Source organism: Cervus canadensis, chromosome 6, assembly GCF_019320065.1.
Source record: "Cervus canadensis isolate Bull #8, Minnesota chromosome 6, ASM1932006v1, whole genome shotgun sequence".
Lineage (NCBI taxonomy): Eukaryota > Metazoa > Chordata > Mammalia > Artiodactyla > Cervidae > Cervus > Cervus canadensis.
In genome coordinates, this window is record NC_057391.1 from 23,096,875 (window position 1) to 23,111,976 (window position 15,102).

A 15,102-nucleotide genomic window follows, 5' to 3' on the forward strand; every position below is an offset into this window, starting at 1 on the left:
GGCTAGCTACCGCCTCCTGGAGCTTGGTGGGATAATGGCATGTAGGAGTGTTAGAGGCGTCCCCGGAGGTGGTATCTGGGTATTACCGTCACTCCGACCGAAACGGGATTTCGAGGGAGAGCAATAGAGACGTTAACTGGGCTAGAGGGGCCGGAGGTCGATAGATTGAGCGGCTAGAGAGGCCGGAGGTAAGTGGCCGTAGAAGTCGGGCGGACCCGGAATCCAGAGGAAAAGGGACCATGACTTATGCTTATCTCTTCAAGTACATCATCATCGGAGACACAGGTAACCCGCGGGCTACAATCCTCAAGCTGGGGCGGGGATCCGAAACACCCAAATCGGGGCTTGGGGGCGGGGCTCATTTAGTGGGCTGGGCGATTAAGTGAAGCGGGGGCGGGGCGGGCCGCCGGGGGCGGGGCTCGGGGCTCCCCTTCCCCAGTCCTGGACGCCCCGACACTGGTCTGTTCTCGCTGCCTAACTCCTAGCGCACGCGTCGTCTTCTTTCAGGTGTGGGGAAGTCATGTCTCCTCCTGCAGTTTACAGACAAGCGGTTCCAACCTGTCCACGACCTCACAATAGGTAAGCGCATATACCTCTCGTAGAATAGATTATGAAATCTGAATAAGTAGAAAGTTAGCAGCTTTAGTGTTCGGAGTAGAAAAGTTACGTCTCCCTATTTTTGGGTTAGTCCAAAGTTATGCTAAGAGAAGAGTGACTAAATGCTGAGAAATGGGCAGTAGTGTAATGGGGAGTAAGTAATTGAAAGGTGACTGGATTTAGAGATGACTGTGAGGTATGGATTAGTTGCCTTAGGATTTTTTTTAAACAAATGTGATTTGTATGTTTATGTAAAATCCTATGAAAGCATACTGTTAATTAAAAAACTCGCCTTACTCTGCGGTAAATTAGTGTGAACCTCATTACTTTTTCAAAGTAATCACTTCCGTATAGATTTTGTGTGTGTGTGTTGGAGAGGAGGAAGCAAATGGAAGAGCCATCCCAGATCTAGAATAAAAGGTACATGAAACTGGTAACTTTTGTTTTAAAGAAAAGATATGATAATCATGAGTTTCAGAAACACTCTGGTAATCGTGGGAAATGTGAACATCTTCCACAAATTTGTGATATGGGATGACCTATCACAATGGGTTGTTAGTGAATTTTAACAACCCATTCCCCATAATCTCCATAACTCCAACCCAAATAAAGATTATATACATAAAAGTAGTCTTCTTGCCATGCAGATGCAGTTTCAGAATAAAATCCCTAGCTCCCATTCTTACTATATCGCCACTTCCAAGACCCACATTATGGAAATCTGAAGCTACTACTGATCCCACAGTACTGATTCAGAGCCAAATAACTAAAGTGGTTAGAAAAGGATTTAGTATCAACAGGAAACTATTTTTGTAAATGACTATTGTGAACAACCGCAATGTGCTAGGTGCTAAGTGATACATTGCACAAGGCAAACGTGCCTACATTGAAGCTCCAGTGTAGGAGGTGAGGTGAGGCTGGGGGCAGATATCAGTGAATAAATTACTATTGCAAAAGGGGATAAGAGGCTGCCACATCTATCAGGAAAAGCTGAAAATGGAAGCATGAGCAGGAACTAGCCAGGCGAAGGGGTTGTGGAGATGAGAGAAAAGTGATCAGGGCAAGAGGGAAGAACAGGTGCAAAGGCTCAGGAATAACAGAGATCAGGCTAATTTGGAAAACTGAAAGTAATTTAATATGGCTTGACCATGGAATTTAAAGTGAAGAGTGACAAGAAGTAAGGGTAGAGAACATCTGGGGTAGGGAAGGGGAGAGGTGAAGTTTTGACACACCTAAAGGTAATGGGAGCAAGTGACAGGTTTCAATGTAACGGAATGAAGTGATCAATCAAGTTTCCCCGGAGTCCAATATATGCTCTGTTTTTTTCTGACTTCAGTCTTCTATACCAAGATAAACAAGGCAGTTGGCTATAAAACATGCACAAAATACAAAGGTTTCTTCATAATTAGAGGAAGATGCATAAAAGGGGACAGAAGTTGTATTTTTTAATTCTTCACCATTGAAACTCCATTCCTCTTGTCCAGAAAGAAAACAAAATTAGTGACTTTTTTTTTAGTAACTATCATTATTCTTGATGATGCAGTCTAGAATAGTAAGAAACAATTTTTTTAATCTGCTTATTGACTGTAAAACTTTAGAGTTGAGAGAGATTCTGGATATATTGTGTCTGGGGCCCCTGAATAGCAGAAGCTGGATTAGTGCTGTTTATTACCTGCAGATCAGAATTCCTGGAGTAAAGTACTGTGTAAAGATAGAAAATAGGACAAGTTGTTTGACTTAGAATCAAGTATTTTTAATGTAAGTGATCGATTTTTAAGTTTTGCCTTGACATTACCTTGACAGAAATTGAATGCCAGGTAAACCAAAACCTTTATTCAGACTATCTGTTTCCAAACCCCTGTGAGGAATGCTGTTTTCTGATGAACTCTTGGAATTATTGGAGATCTGAAATGTTTCATTCTTGAGAACCTATTCTTAGATAGGTGCTTTTCTAAAAAAATTTCTAAAATTGCAAAAAGCAAGTATTTATTGTTTCATATAGAGGACTAGAGAGTGACTTTGGGAAAATATTGGGAAATATTTTCAAAAAATTTAGAAGTTTTTTAAAAAGTTACAAAATTAAACTTTTCTTAATCAAATTTAAGCATTAAACAATAATTCCAAAAATTCATTCACTTTTTCTATTTGATTTCTTAATTAATTTTTATCCCTATATATGCTTTTCAGTTATATTCCTGAGGTGGTTGTCACCTAGAACACAGTTTTTAATTCTAGAAGATAAAACTTTAAGGAGCACAAAATTAATTGGAGCAAATAGGGAACTGTAATGGGCTTAGTGGCACTAAGTGGGGAGGATGAGTCATTAGCACAATGAGGACAAGTATGAACCTTTTGTCACCATGGTTGTTCATGAGAATCACATTCTTTCTCTCCGTTTTCACTGACAGGCGTGGAGTTTGGGGCCCGTATGGTCAACATTGATGGAAAACAAATCAAACTTCAAATCTGGGATACGGTAAGAGAAAACAAAAATACTTTAGTCCCAAATATAATAGTAAAGGCTGATGCAGGGATAAAGGGCTATGATGGAGGAGCTAAGGATGGAGGTCAGAGTTCAGTTCAGTTCAGTCGCTCAGTCATGTCCAGCTCTTTGCGACCCCATGGACTGCAGCACACCAGGCTTCCCTGTCCATCACCAACAGCTGGAACCTGCTCAAACTCATGTCCATCGAGTCAGTGATGCCATCCAACCATCTCATCCTCTGTCATCCCCTTCTCTTCTTGCCTTCAATCTTGCCCAGCATCAGGGTCTTTTCCAGTGAGTCAGTTCTTCGCATCAGGTGACAAAAGTATTGGAGCTTCAGCTTCAGCATCAGTCCTTCCAATGAATATTCAGGACTGATTTCCTTTAGGATGGACTGGTTGGATCTCCTTGCAGTCCAAGGGACTCTCAAGAGTCTTCTCCAACACCACAGTCCAAAAGCATCAATTCTTTGGCGCTTAGCTTTCTTTATAGTCCAACTGCCACATCCATACATGACTACTGGAAAAACCATAGCTTTGACTAGACGGACCTTTATTGGCAAAGTAATATCTCTGCTTTTTAACATGCTTTCTAGGTTGGCATAGCTTTTCTTGAAAGGAGCAAGCATGTTTTAATTTCATGGCTGCAGTTACCATAAGCAGTGATTTTGAAGCCCAAGAAAATAAAGTCTGTCACTGTTTCCATTGTCTCCCCATCTGCTTGCCATGAAGTGATGAGACTGGATGCCATGATCTTAGTTTTTTGAAAATTGAGTTTTAAGCCAGCTTTTTCACTGTCCTCTTTCACTTTCATCAAGAGACTCTTTAGTTTTTCTTCGCTTTTCTGCCATAAGGGTGGTGTTGTCTGCATTTCTGAGGTTATTGATATTTCTCCTGGCAATCTTGATTCCAGCTTGTGCTTCATCCAGCCTGGCATTTCGCATGATGTACTCTGCATATAAGTTAAATTAAAAGGGTTACAATATACAGCCTTGACGTACTCCTTGCCCAATTTGGAACCAGTCCATTGTTCTATGTCTGGTTTTAACTGTTCCTTTTTGACCTGCATACAGAGGTCAGAGGAGGTCAAGTGAAATCAAAGAGACAGGGAAGCTTTTACTTCCATCTGTTACAGTTACAAATTCTGAATGCCATGTCTTTTTGTTTCAAATAACCCAAGTATATATGAGTTTGTTTTGGTAAATATATTGATTAAATAATCCCAAATTTAGGAATTTCCTAGCAGTCTAGTGGTTAGGACTTGGCACTTTCAGTGCACGGGCAGCATAAGGGTTTGATCCCTGGTCAAGGAACTACCATCCCACAAGTCATCCAGCGTGGCCAAAAAAAAAAAATCTCAGATTCATTTGCATCTTACTTTGGAATGCATTTTGATTCTTAAGAAATGAGCCTATCTGATCTTGTAGAAATGGATGCTTTATATATCTTGAAATTATATATAATATGATGCTTCCATTTGGGGGAAATGAGAAAACTTAATTCTCTTTATCTCCATTTTAATTCTTTGCTGCTTCGGATTTTTTTTAAAACAGGAGATGGACAAAGATACCTCAGACTGATGCAGATCAATCCAAATTGAATGGCTTACTCTTTCTAGCTTTTTTTTTTTAATATTTATTTTTATTCATTTATTTGACTGCACCGGCTCTTAGTTGCAGCAGCAGGATCTTTAGTTGCAGTATGTGGGATCTAGTTCCCTGGCCACGGATCAAACTCTGGCCCCCTGCATTGGGAGCTCAGCGTCTTAGCCACTGGACCACCAGGGAAGTCTCTTTCTAACTTACTGCCTCGGAAACTTTGGTTCAGGAAATTGATTGAGATTAAGAAGTAAAGTGATTTGATTTAAAAAATCATTTGTGATAGTGCACTGGAAGTGTTTTCATTTGCAAAAGTTAAATGCTTCTATTGATTCAACCATCACACAGGCCTCCCTCAGACTTCTCTTTTAGCTCTTGGGAGGACTTGAGGAAGGAGAGGGCTTTCAACCATAGCGGAAGAGGAAAAAAAGTAAATTAGAAGCCAACCAGGAATCAAATGATTTAAGACATAAAACTATTAGGGAAAAAAATAAAATTTAAGTGAGCTCTTGGAGGGAAAAAATATGTTTTAGATCTTAACGTGTGGTTAATATTACCAACAAAGTTCTTTAGAATTACTTTTGGATTTTGGTGTTCTAACAGGTATGCAATAAGACACTTATATGACTGTTGTAGTAAGAGATGGTTGTACTGTTGGAAATGTAACCTAGAACTAGTGTACTAGAACGGTCTTCTTACCTTAAATCTGGCTTTAGATTATGTGACATAATGTTTAAGAAAACAGACGTTTTTGCTATGGAGTATTATACTAAGCTCCTACATTTAAGTTACGGATTTGGTGTTTATAGAATTTTAAACTTTTGGCCAGTTATTGAACTGACCTTTGAGCCTAATTTTTCACATTGGTGTTAATTGTTAGTATCATGAATGTTATCGTTGGTATATCATGTAAAAGCTATTTATTTTCCCATGTCCAGATCTTAGTTTCCCTATCTTTAAGAACAATAGTCTCCCATCCTAATCTTTATGTAGGGACAGAAGGATAAGCAATTTCAAGAATGTGAAAACTTTTCTGATAGAATAGAGTCAATGGCCAGGGAATTCATATTTAGATGATTTTGCTTCCTTTGATGAAACCTGTCCTCCCCAAAAACCAAAAACCTATTCCATCAAGAAAGCAAAAGTATCCTGTATATGGGGGCATTAGTAAATTGCTCAGTTATAAATGAATCTTTATATCTTGGCCCCATTGGAAATGAAAATAGAGAATAAACTTGAATTTTTTTTAGGACAGCTCTGTCTTGGGCCCTGGACTTCTTTCCCTAGTCGTTACTCCTATTTGCTATGACATGATCCCAGTAAGGGACATCTTGGTAGTCCTGCCTTTGCGTATGTGTGTGCTAAGTCACTTCAGTCATGTCCAATGCTTTGTGACCCTGTGGACTGTAGACCACCAGGCTCCTCTGTCCATCGGATTCTCCAGGCAGGAATACTGGAGTGGGTTTCCATGCCCTCCTCCAGGGGATCTTCCCAATTCAGGGATCAAACCCGCGTTTCTTAAGTCTCTTGCAGTGGCAGAAGGGTTCTTTACCATTAGCACCATCTGGGAAGTCCCGTCCTGCCTTTATCAGTCACTAAAGGTCAGTTAGTATATGCCTAATTTAAGTGCTTTGTATCTAATTTTCTACGTTGATCCATTGGAATGAAACTTCTATTATATAGAGCTTTGGCATTCTAAGATAATTTTCTAAGACAAAGGAGTGGAAACAAAAATAGAAACAAAAAACAAAGGTGATATGTTCAGCATCATATGGGACTGAAAAATACTCTGAGTTTCTAGCTCTATTTCCTGTTCTCTCCTAGGGGATATTGTGTGGAAATTTCTTTGTCACACTGACTGTAGGGTAAATACTTTCAGTGACAGGAAGCCAGGGATGCTAAACATTCAGCAGTTAAATGGACAGTCTCACAGGAAGAACTGAACCACCCAAAATATCAATTGTACTCCGGCTGAAAGATATTCATTTCCCACCTGGACTTCTTCCTGGGCATTCAGGTTTTCTTTTCGCCAATTCTCTTTTCTTCATAGAAGTTCTTTTGTAAAATTAAGTCCTTTGTGTTAGTGTGGCATCTGATCAAGTAACTTCTCTGCAAATAATCTGGTTTTGTTGGGATTTTTTTTTGTTGCCACGTTGATGGGAAAGGCTGGACAAGAATCCTTCCGTTCCATCACCCGTTCCTACTACAGGGGAGCAGCCGGTGCACTGCTGGTGTACGACATTACAAGGTGAGTCAGATCTGCTGGGTGAGAGGGAGACTCTTTCCTCTGTTCTCACAATCTTTTTAATCCACTGAATTTAGTAAGAATGCTAAAGAGGAATTGCCTCTTCTAATTTTTCTTTACACATAAAAGTTTCCCCCTTTTCCTATGCATTTGGAATTGCTTTGGCATTTTGAAATGGGCCTCTGACCCACTTTTGAAATTTCTCTGCTGTAGGCGTGAAACCTTCAACCACCTGACCTCATGGTTAGAGGATGCCCGGCAGCACTCTAGTTCCAACATGGTTATCATGCTGATTGGGAATAAGAGGTAAAATCTTATTTGTATAAATAATAAGTACTAGAAGTCGTCTAGGTACTCTTTGGATATTGAATCATTTGGGACCTAAACTTTTTTAGTTTAGATTCATTAGTGTCTGAATTTAAAAAAGTTTTTTTATTGTAGTGAAATATATGTAATATAAAACTTACCATTTTAACCGTTTTTTTTTTCATTTTGACCATTTTTAAGTGTACAGTTCCGTGGCATTAAGTACCTTCACATTGTTATACAACCATCACCACCGTTTATCTCCAGAACTTATCTTCCCCAACTGAAACTCTTTTCCCATAAACACTAATTTCACGCTCCCCATCCCACTGTTGTTGTTTAGTCGCTAAGTTGTGTCCAACTCTTTGTGACCCTATGGACTGTGGCCCGCCAGACTTCTCTGTGGGATTTCCCAGACAAGAATACTGGAGTGGGTTGCCATTTCCTTCTTCTGGGGATCTTCCCAGCCCAGGGATTGAAACCTCATCTCCTACATTGCAGGTGGATTCTTTACCTCTGAGCCATCAGGGAAGATCCCCATCCCCCTAGCCCCTACCAATCACCATTCTACTTTCTGCCTCTTCTGACTACTTTAGGAATCTTACAATATCTGTCCTCTTGTTCCTGGCTTTTGTTTAGCATAACATCCTCAAGGTTGATATATATTGTAGCGTGTGTCAGAATTTTCTTCTCTTTTAAGGCTAGATAGTAATCCATTGGATGTATTTACCACATTTTCTTTATTATCCATTGATGTACACTTCAGTTGCTTCTAACTTTTGGCTGTTGTGAATAATGCTGCTGGTCAGCATGGGTGTACGAAGATCTCCGTGGGTCCCTGCTTTCAGTTCTTTAGGATATATGCCCAGAAGTGGAACTGCTGGATCTTACGGAAATTCTGTTTAATTTTTTGAGGTACTGCTATACTGTTTTCCATAGTGTCTGCACTACTTAACATTACTACTCTCAGTGCACAAGCATTCCAGTTTCTCCACATCCTTAGCAACATTTGTTATTCTCAATGAATTTTCTAAGGCACCCATAGGCCAAAAGACATACTTGATAGTTTTGTTATTAAATAGTTAGGTCTAAACAAAATAGCAGGTATTTTTGTCATAGCAACTGAGTGTTTGAAAAATGAGAAACATGAATTAAAAGGAAAAGAATTCCTTATTTCATTCTTAAGTAACCGTAATTACTTGCTAATGACCTGTGCATGCCTATCAGGCACAGCACAGCTTGTCAAACCCTGGAATTAATATTGGACACTTACCACTCTCTTTTCTGTTGCAAATTGATTTTTGTGCAGTGTTTGCTTTTTGTCACAGCAGCTGCCAAGAATGCAGCCTCACAAAGAAGTACAAATGTTGAATCTATCGTGATCTGATTTTGACACTGCCAATTATATTAAGCTTGTATTTATGTGGGGGCTTCTCTGGTGGCTCAGTGGTAAAGAATCCGCCTGCCAGTGCAGGAGACACGGGTTCGATCCCTGGGTTGGGAGATCCCCTGGAGAAGGAAATGGCAACCCCCTTCAGTGTTCTTGCCTGGGAAATCCCATGAACAGAGGGGCCTGGCAGGCTATACAGTCCATGGGGTCGCAAAAGGGTCAGATGTGACTTAGCGACCAAACAACAACAATTTATGTGGTGTTCTGATGTGGAGTGTTGCTGTGTTTCCCTTGAGTATTTAAAATAACCTGTGGCACCTAGAACTGTGGCCACAGACTGAGTATACTCATTGGTTCAGCCAATTTGTGAAAAACCTTAACTACATCCTAGATATTGTGCTAGACCCTGAGTGGGCAAGGTGAAAACAAAATCCTGCCCTCATTCCCATGGAGCTCACAGTCTAGTGGGGACATAGATATTAAATACAAAATGATTTGTATCTGTTTACAAATTATGATAAATGCAGTGAAGGGGAAAAAAAGGGCACTATAAAAAAGAGTACCAGGATACTTATTTATTTTTTATAATTTTATTTGGGCTTCCCTGGTGACTCAGATGGTAAAGAATCTGCCTGTGATGCAGGAGGCCAGGGTTCAATCCCAGGGTTGGGAAGATCCCCTGAAGGGATTGGCTACCCACTCCAGTGTTCTTGCTTAGACAATCCCATGAACAAAGGAGTCTGGGGTCTTAGTTGCTGCTTGTGGGCTTTCTCTAGTTTTGGAGAGCAGGAGCTACTCACTAGTTGCAGTGTTCAGGCTTCTCGATTTTGTGACTTCTCTTGTTGCGGAGAGGCATGCAGGCTTCAGTAGTTGTGGCAAATGGACTCAGTAGTTGTGGCACACCTGCTTAGCTGCTCTGCTCTGAGGCATGTGGGATCTTCCCAGACCAAGGGTCAAACCAGTGTCCCCTGTGTTGGACCACCGGACCACCGGGGAAGCCCCAGGGTACTTACTTTTGATTTAGAGTTGTAATTTAAGCTGGACTCTGAAGGATGGGCAAGAGTTCACGGGGCAAAGAGTTTTTAAAAAGGTGTCAAATAGGGGTAAGAAACTCTGTGAAAGCTTTAAACTGGGAAGAAGCTTGATAAGTTTATAATGTTGAAAGAAACCTGGTGTGGTTAGACTAAATCAAAGGGGAATGGCACATGAGATTGGAAAAGAAGGTAGGGGCCAGATGTCATGGCACTTACAGACCTGAGTGAAGAGTCTGGATTTTATTCTAATCACCGTAGGAAGCATTTAAGAGTTTTAAGCAGAGAAGTAGCTTGATCAGTGGAGAAGGAGATGGCAACCCACTCCAATGTTCTTGCCTGGAGAATCCTGTGGACAGAGGAGCCTGGTGGGCTGCTGTCCATGGGGTCGCATAGAGTCGGACTCGACTGAATCGACTTAGCATGCATGCATGCGTTGGAGAAGGAAATGGCAGCCCACTCTCTTGCCTGGAGAATCCCAGGGACGGAGGAGCCTGGCGGGTTGCCGTCTATGGGGTCGCACAGGGTCGGACACAACTGAAGCGATGTAGCAGCAGCAGCAACAGCTTGATCAGATTTTTAAAAGATCTGGAGGGGAGCAAGGGTTGATGTGGATCTCAGCTGCGGCAGTCCAAGTGAGAAAGTGGTGTATTGGCCTAGGTCAGTGACACTGGAGAGAGAGAGAAAGGATGATTGTAAGGTACATTTTGGAAGTACTTCGCTTTGGGGTGAATTGGGTATTTGGTGTGAAGGAAAAATTGTTAATAATAACCTTGGGTTTTGGCTTGTGCCATTTATGGAGATGTGGAAGTGTAGGACAGAGTCAGCTTGGGGGAAAAGATGGTGTTTCATTTTGATGTACATCTGAGGTGCCTTTTACACATAAGTAGAAATGAACAGGCAAATGGACAAACAGATCTGGAACTTAGAGGTATGTCTGGGCTACGTGTTCAGATTTAGGACTGTTGCCATTTCGGGTTAGTTCTTCCTTGGTCTGCACACAAGCTCATGAAAAATAAGCATACGTTTTGCAGATTTGTTGTTCTCTAGTGGACTTACTCCTGGATTTTTTCTTTTCATGAGGAAAAACCGGAATCTTCCCAAATGAAAATTTCTGGTTTGAAAAATGAAAATCGGACAGCTCACCATAATCTTATTCCGCATCCTTTTATCCTGTGTTTCATAAAGTCTTTCCATGCCACTTTATTTTCCCTCAGTCCTTGGCTCTGTTCTCAGTATCACCTAATTTTATCCATATCATTTTCTCTGAATCCTTCATTTCCCTGGTGGCAGGCTGCTGTTTATTACACATGTTAATAATGATACTAGTGAGTTAAGGCAACTGGGTTCTCCTTATTCCTTGCTGTCTCTCTTCTTGTGGCTTGATTCCAGTAATGAGGAAGACACTTATCACTGTGTGGTGTGACATCCATGACTTTTCTACTTCCCAATAACTGGAATTTCCCTTTCCTCTTCTTTCCTTTGGTTTAACTGGATCTCCTTCAAAAAAGAAGAATACAGCATAGACCTTGAGAAACTATGGGGCTTGCCTAACCTTTTATAAACCCTTTTCTCTGTAATAAGAGATAAGGCATTGTCCTCAACTGTGCAGCTGCTGTCAAGAATCTGATCTGAAGAATATTTTCCCAGTGGCTACAGAGATCAGTAACCCTGTACAAGAGGACACCATTCAGGGATCTGCATTCTTTATGGATTAACTGGCAGTTGAAACAGCTGTGGGATTCTTTCAGAATAAATTTCTTCTTTCACTTGGATCTTTTTTTAGTTTTCTCCCCAATTAATGATTAATCTCTTGCAGTGACTTAGAGTCTCGTAGGGATGTGAAGAGAGAAGAAGGAGAAGCCTTTGCTCGGGAACATGGACTTATATTCATGGAAACTTCAGCCAAAACCGCCTGCAATGTTGAGGAGGTACTATTTGGGAAAAAGTAGGGAAAGCTTTTCAGAGATTACACCGTATCTTTGTCCCTTCCCCCCCCCCCCGCCTCCAGAATTCTCCTCCCCTTAAAACATGGGTAAGAAAAGGATGTCTTGTGGTCATAGTTACCATGTATCTCCCTTTAAGGGAATTGTTCCATTTGTTTTTCCTTGATTCCTAAGGCTTTACTTTTATATTAAGTAACATTACCTGGTAAGTGTGGATTGACACTACTGTTATTGTAAATCATCTTAGTTGGAGGAACTAATGAATTCCATCTTAGTCATTCCTAAGTCTGGTGTTGAATCTGTCTAAGTAACTGACTCAGAAGAGCGCATGTTTGTTTTTTTTTTGCAGTGTGTGCCAATCTGGGAACCCTAGGTACATCTTGTGTCAGTACCAAAATACCATAGAATCCCTTTTTTCTATTTGAAATTGTTTGGAATGGCTTTTACAGGACCTTTTGTATTTTTACTCAATTCTCCTAATGGTTCCCAATTCACCTTTGAAATCCAAATAGGAATAATATTTGTATTCTCTTTTCCTAATTTCTCTACCTAAACTTGAGCCTAATACTATGATTTATGTCTCCTTCAGGCCTTCATTAACACAGCCAAAGAAATATATAGGAAGATCCAGCAGGGTTTATTTGATGTCCACAATGAGGTAAGATAGGGTGAGGGGCTGACAATTAATTTTGCTTTGTTTTAAACAGGACAGGATGCTTCCTAGAATATAAGCACTTCCTGTCTAACATGATACTGTATGAAGCTATATGAACTGGCATAGCTTGTCTGTTTTTTTCTCAAGTCTGAGACCCAGACTGCTTAAAGAGATTCTTAATTGCCGATCTAAAAGGTTTATACATTATGGGAGGTTTTCTTCTCAACCTCAGGTTTTTACTATTCCAAAGCATGGGGGAGGTGTGATTCTTAATTGTTTAGCTTGTCATTTCTATAAAGCACATTTGGGGGAAAAAAAATGAATTATATGCTGCCACTTCTGTTTTACCTACTCTTACCAATCACATCCTGATCCTGCACATAGCTATGAAACTTAAGTATTAACAGTCGCTTTTAAAATGGGCACAGAGGCCACTTCCAGTGATCTATAATACCACAGCTGGTCATCTTATCTTCACCATCACAGATTATTGTTCCACAGCAGTCTGGCTAAGGCGCATGGTTACCTGCCAAGGCCATACCTGCTTCTAGATATTGTAATTAATGATTTCTCCTTTTATCCCTCTTTCTCCCACTTACTTCCACACTGAGGTGGGAACTATTGCCTCTTTTCTCTCACAGGCCAATGGCATCAAGATTGGACCCCAGCAGTGTATTTCAACCTCAGTGGGATCCAGCGCCTCCCAGCGGGGCTCTCATGACGTGGGGGCTGACTCTGGCTGCTGCTGAACAACTGGCCTGGACTCTTTTTTTTCCTTCCTGGAACAGCTTCAGATCAATAGGCTTAAAGAAAGAGGTCTTACATGCTTTGGCTGAGAAAAGCCTCTTTTCAAGGTGTGATGTTTTGCCTTTCCACTTAAAGACCAGGGGAGAATTTGGGCCCTTATTGACCTGTCCTTCTTCAGGGACGTGAGCATTCCCTATAGATTAGGGCTCTTCTCATCCTGTTTTAATTTGTAAAATGTTAGGATCAAAGCTGATTGTCATGGTAGTTCAAAAATAAATTCTTTTATAAGCAGACACAATCTACTCCCCACCAAGAATTAGTAACAAAGGTCTAGGACGTTCTGCTTGAGCCCTTGAGGTGATTGGGATCTGGCTGTCCTTTTGGTTTTAGGTCCTCAGTCTAGGGACTTCATTGAGGTTTTTCACTTGCCACTATATAAGAATTGTTGCAGAAGGCAGTTCCTTCTACTTGAACTGCTCAAGGATGATGAACACTTCTCCACCATCCCATTTCTAGTTTCTCTATTTCAGAGTAACTGCAAAACTTTTGAGAGTAGTATAGTTGTTCTGGACCTGTAGCCACTTACTATCATTACCTAGAGAAAACATCTTTCCCTGTTTGTTTTGTTTTAGGGACCAGACCTAACATTGGTAAGTCAGTCTTTCACCAAATAGACTCCTACTGTTTTATTCCACTCACTTCTTAAGGAGACCTATATAGACTTTCTGTCAAGCTAATCTGCCTACTGTACATGACATATTTGCTTCCACTCCTACGCCTTTGCACATGCCCTACGATACACTACTGTTATACTCAAAGTCCACATTTTGTTCCTTCAGAAAGCCTTCTTTGACTGACCTAGGGACTTCTGAACAATTCTTGACACAGTACCTTTTAGTTTTCATATATTGTTTATTCATATGTATATTTATTTGTATTTATGTTACTTTGTAAATATGTTTTATAGTAGCCTTGTGTGTGGAACCTGTCTCCCCATATAGGCTGTAAGCTCCTTGAGAGCAGGAACCCCTGGTATCCTTTTGCTTTTGTAAACCACTTCCTCCACCATTCCTTCACAGTGCCTAGTGCTACTCGTGTGACCACTAAATTTGACTGACAAAGACTTGGAACAGGTTTATTTTAGGCTGCAGAGGAAACAAAAAGCCTTACAGTCATCTCTTTGTAATTCTATCTCAGTCTCTTCCATCTGCTTACCCTGGATTCTTTATTGCTCTTCTCCTTCTCCTCTCTCTCCTTTCCCTGGCTCTTTGCCTCCATTCCATGCAGCATACAATAAAGCTGCCTGCTTCCAAGCAGTCAAATAAGTGGCTACTTCTCCATTTGAAGAGCATACAATACTATCCTAGTCAAGTCTGTCTCTGCTGTACTTATCATGCAGCCTTCTGGGTCAGTTGCTATACTGATGTCTCATTTTCTTCCACAGCACTGCGGTCTTGTGAATTTTTTTCTTTTTTTCTTTTTTGGTTGTCGATAAATTGTTTCATTATTAAATATATGCATGTATCCAAGCTGCTCACATTTCATGTGTCATTTCTGATTGTATCCCAAACATAAGTAGATACTCTTCTTCTAGGGAATTGTATCAAAGGTATTGGAAGAACCCTTCTTGAGATACATTCATTTTATACTGGATTCTGCCCCCAGTAGCAGTAGTATTAGTTACACTGTACCACAGGAAGTTGGAAGGCGTATGGAGTACTGCTTTGATTAAGGTTTGGTTTGGTTTTGTTTTTAAAAACTCCTACCTCATCCAAAAAGGATTAAGGCTGTTGAATTTGGGTGGTCTGCTCATACCGGAGACAGAATTAAAGTAAATAAAATGTTATGGATTCTGTACAGGAGTTTTCCTCTATCGGTCAAAGAAACCTTTAGTGATCAAGATGAATCAGAACATTGATCAGACATAGCATTCTGTCTAGAGCAGCTGCTTTTGGAGTGTATCTTTTTTTTTTAACATGGTAAACAACTCAAATGGAGTATCTCTTGAATTGATAATCCCATATTATCCAAAAACCACTCATAACCTTCTTTACTCAGGTATTTCATCAGTTTTAAGCATAAGAAATGAGAGTATCTGGGCAA

General features: G+C 40.5%; 1 protein-coding gene across 1 annotated transcript; it reads left to right on the forward strand.

Moving 5' to 3' along the window:
* The first annotated feature begins 144 nt into the window (after positions 1 to 144).
* Positions 145 to 14,528, forward strand: RAB2B (RAB2B, member RAS oncogene family). Its single transcript, XM_043471247.1, has 8 exons — positions 145 to 285; positions 508 to 579; positions 3,006 to 3,073; positions 6,845 to 6,927; positions 7,138 to 7,230; positions 11,471 to 11,582; positions 12,187 to 12,255; positions 12,894 to 14,528. Exons 1-8 carry the CDS (start codon positions 240 to 242, stop codon positions 12,999 to 13,001), a joined length of 651 nt encoding a protein of 216 aa, XP_043327182.1. The 5' UTR covers positions 145 to 239; the 3' UTR covers positions 13,002 to 14,528.
* Positions 14,529 to 15,102: the final 574 nt, after the last annotated feature.

Excerpts from the sequence above, each read along its gene's own strand:
- RAB2B (XM_043471247.1), top strand. The coding sequence starts at position 240 with ATGACTTATGCTTATCTCTTCAAGTACATCATCATCGGAGACACAG. Across the intron at positions 286-507 it reads CATCATCATCGGAGACACAG|GTGTGGGGAAGTCATGTCTC; the intron begins GTAACCCGCGGG and ends GTCTTCTTTCAG. Across the intron at positions 3,074-6,844 it reads AACTTCAAATCTGGGATACG|GCTGGACAAGAATCCTTCCG; the intron begins GTAAGAGAAAAC and ends TTGATGGGAAAG.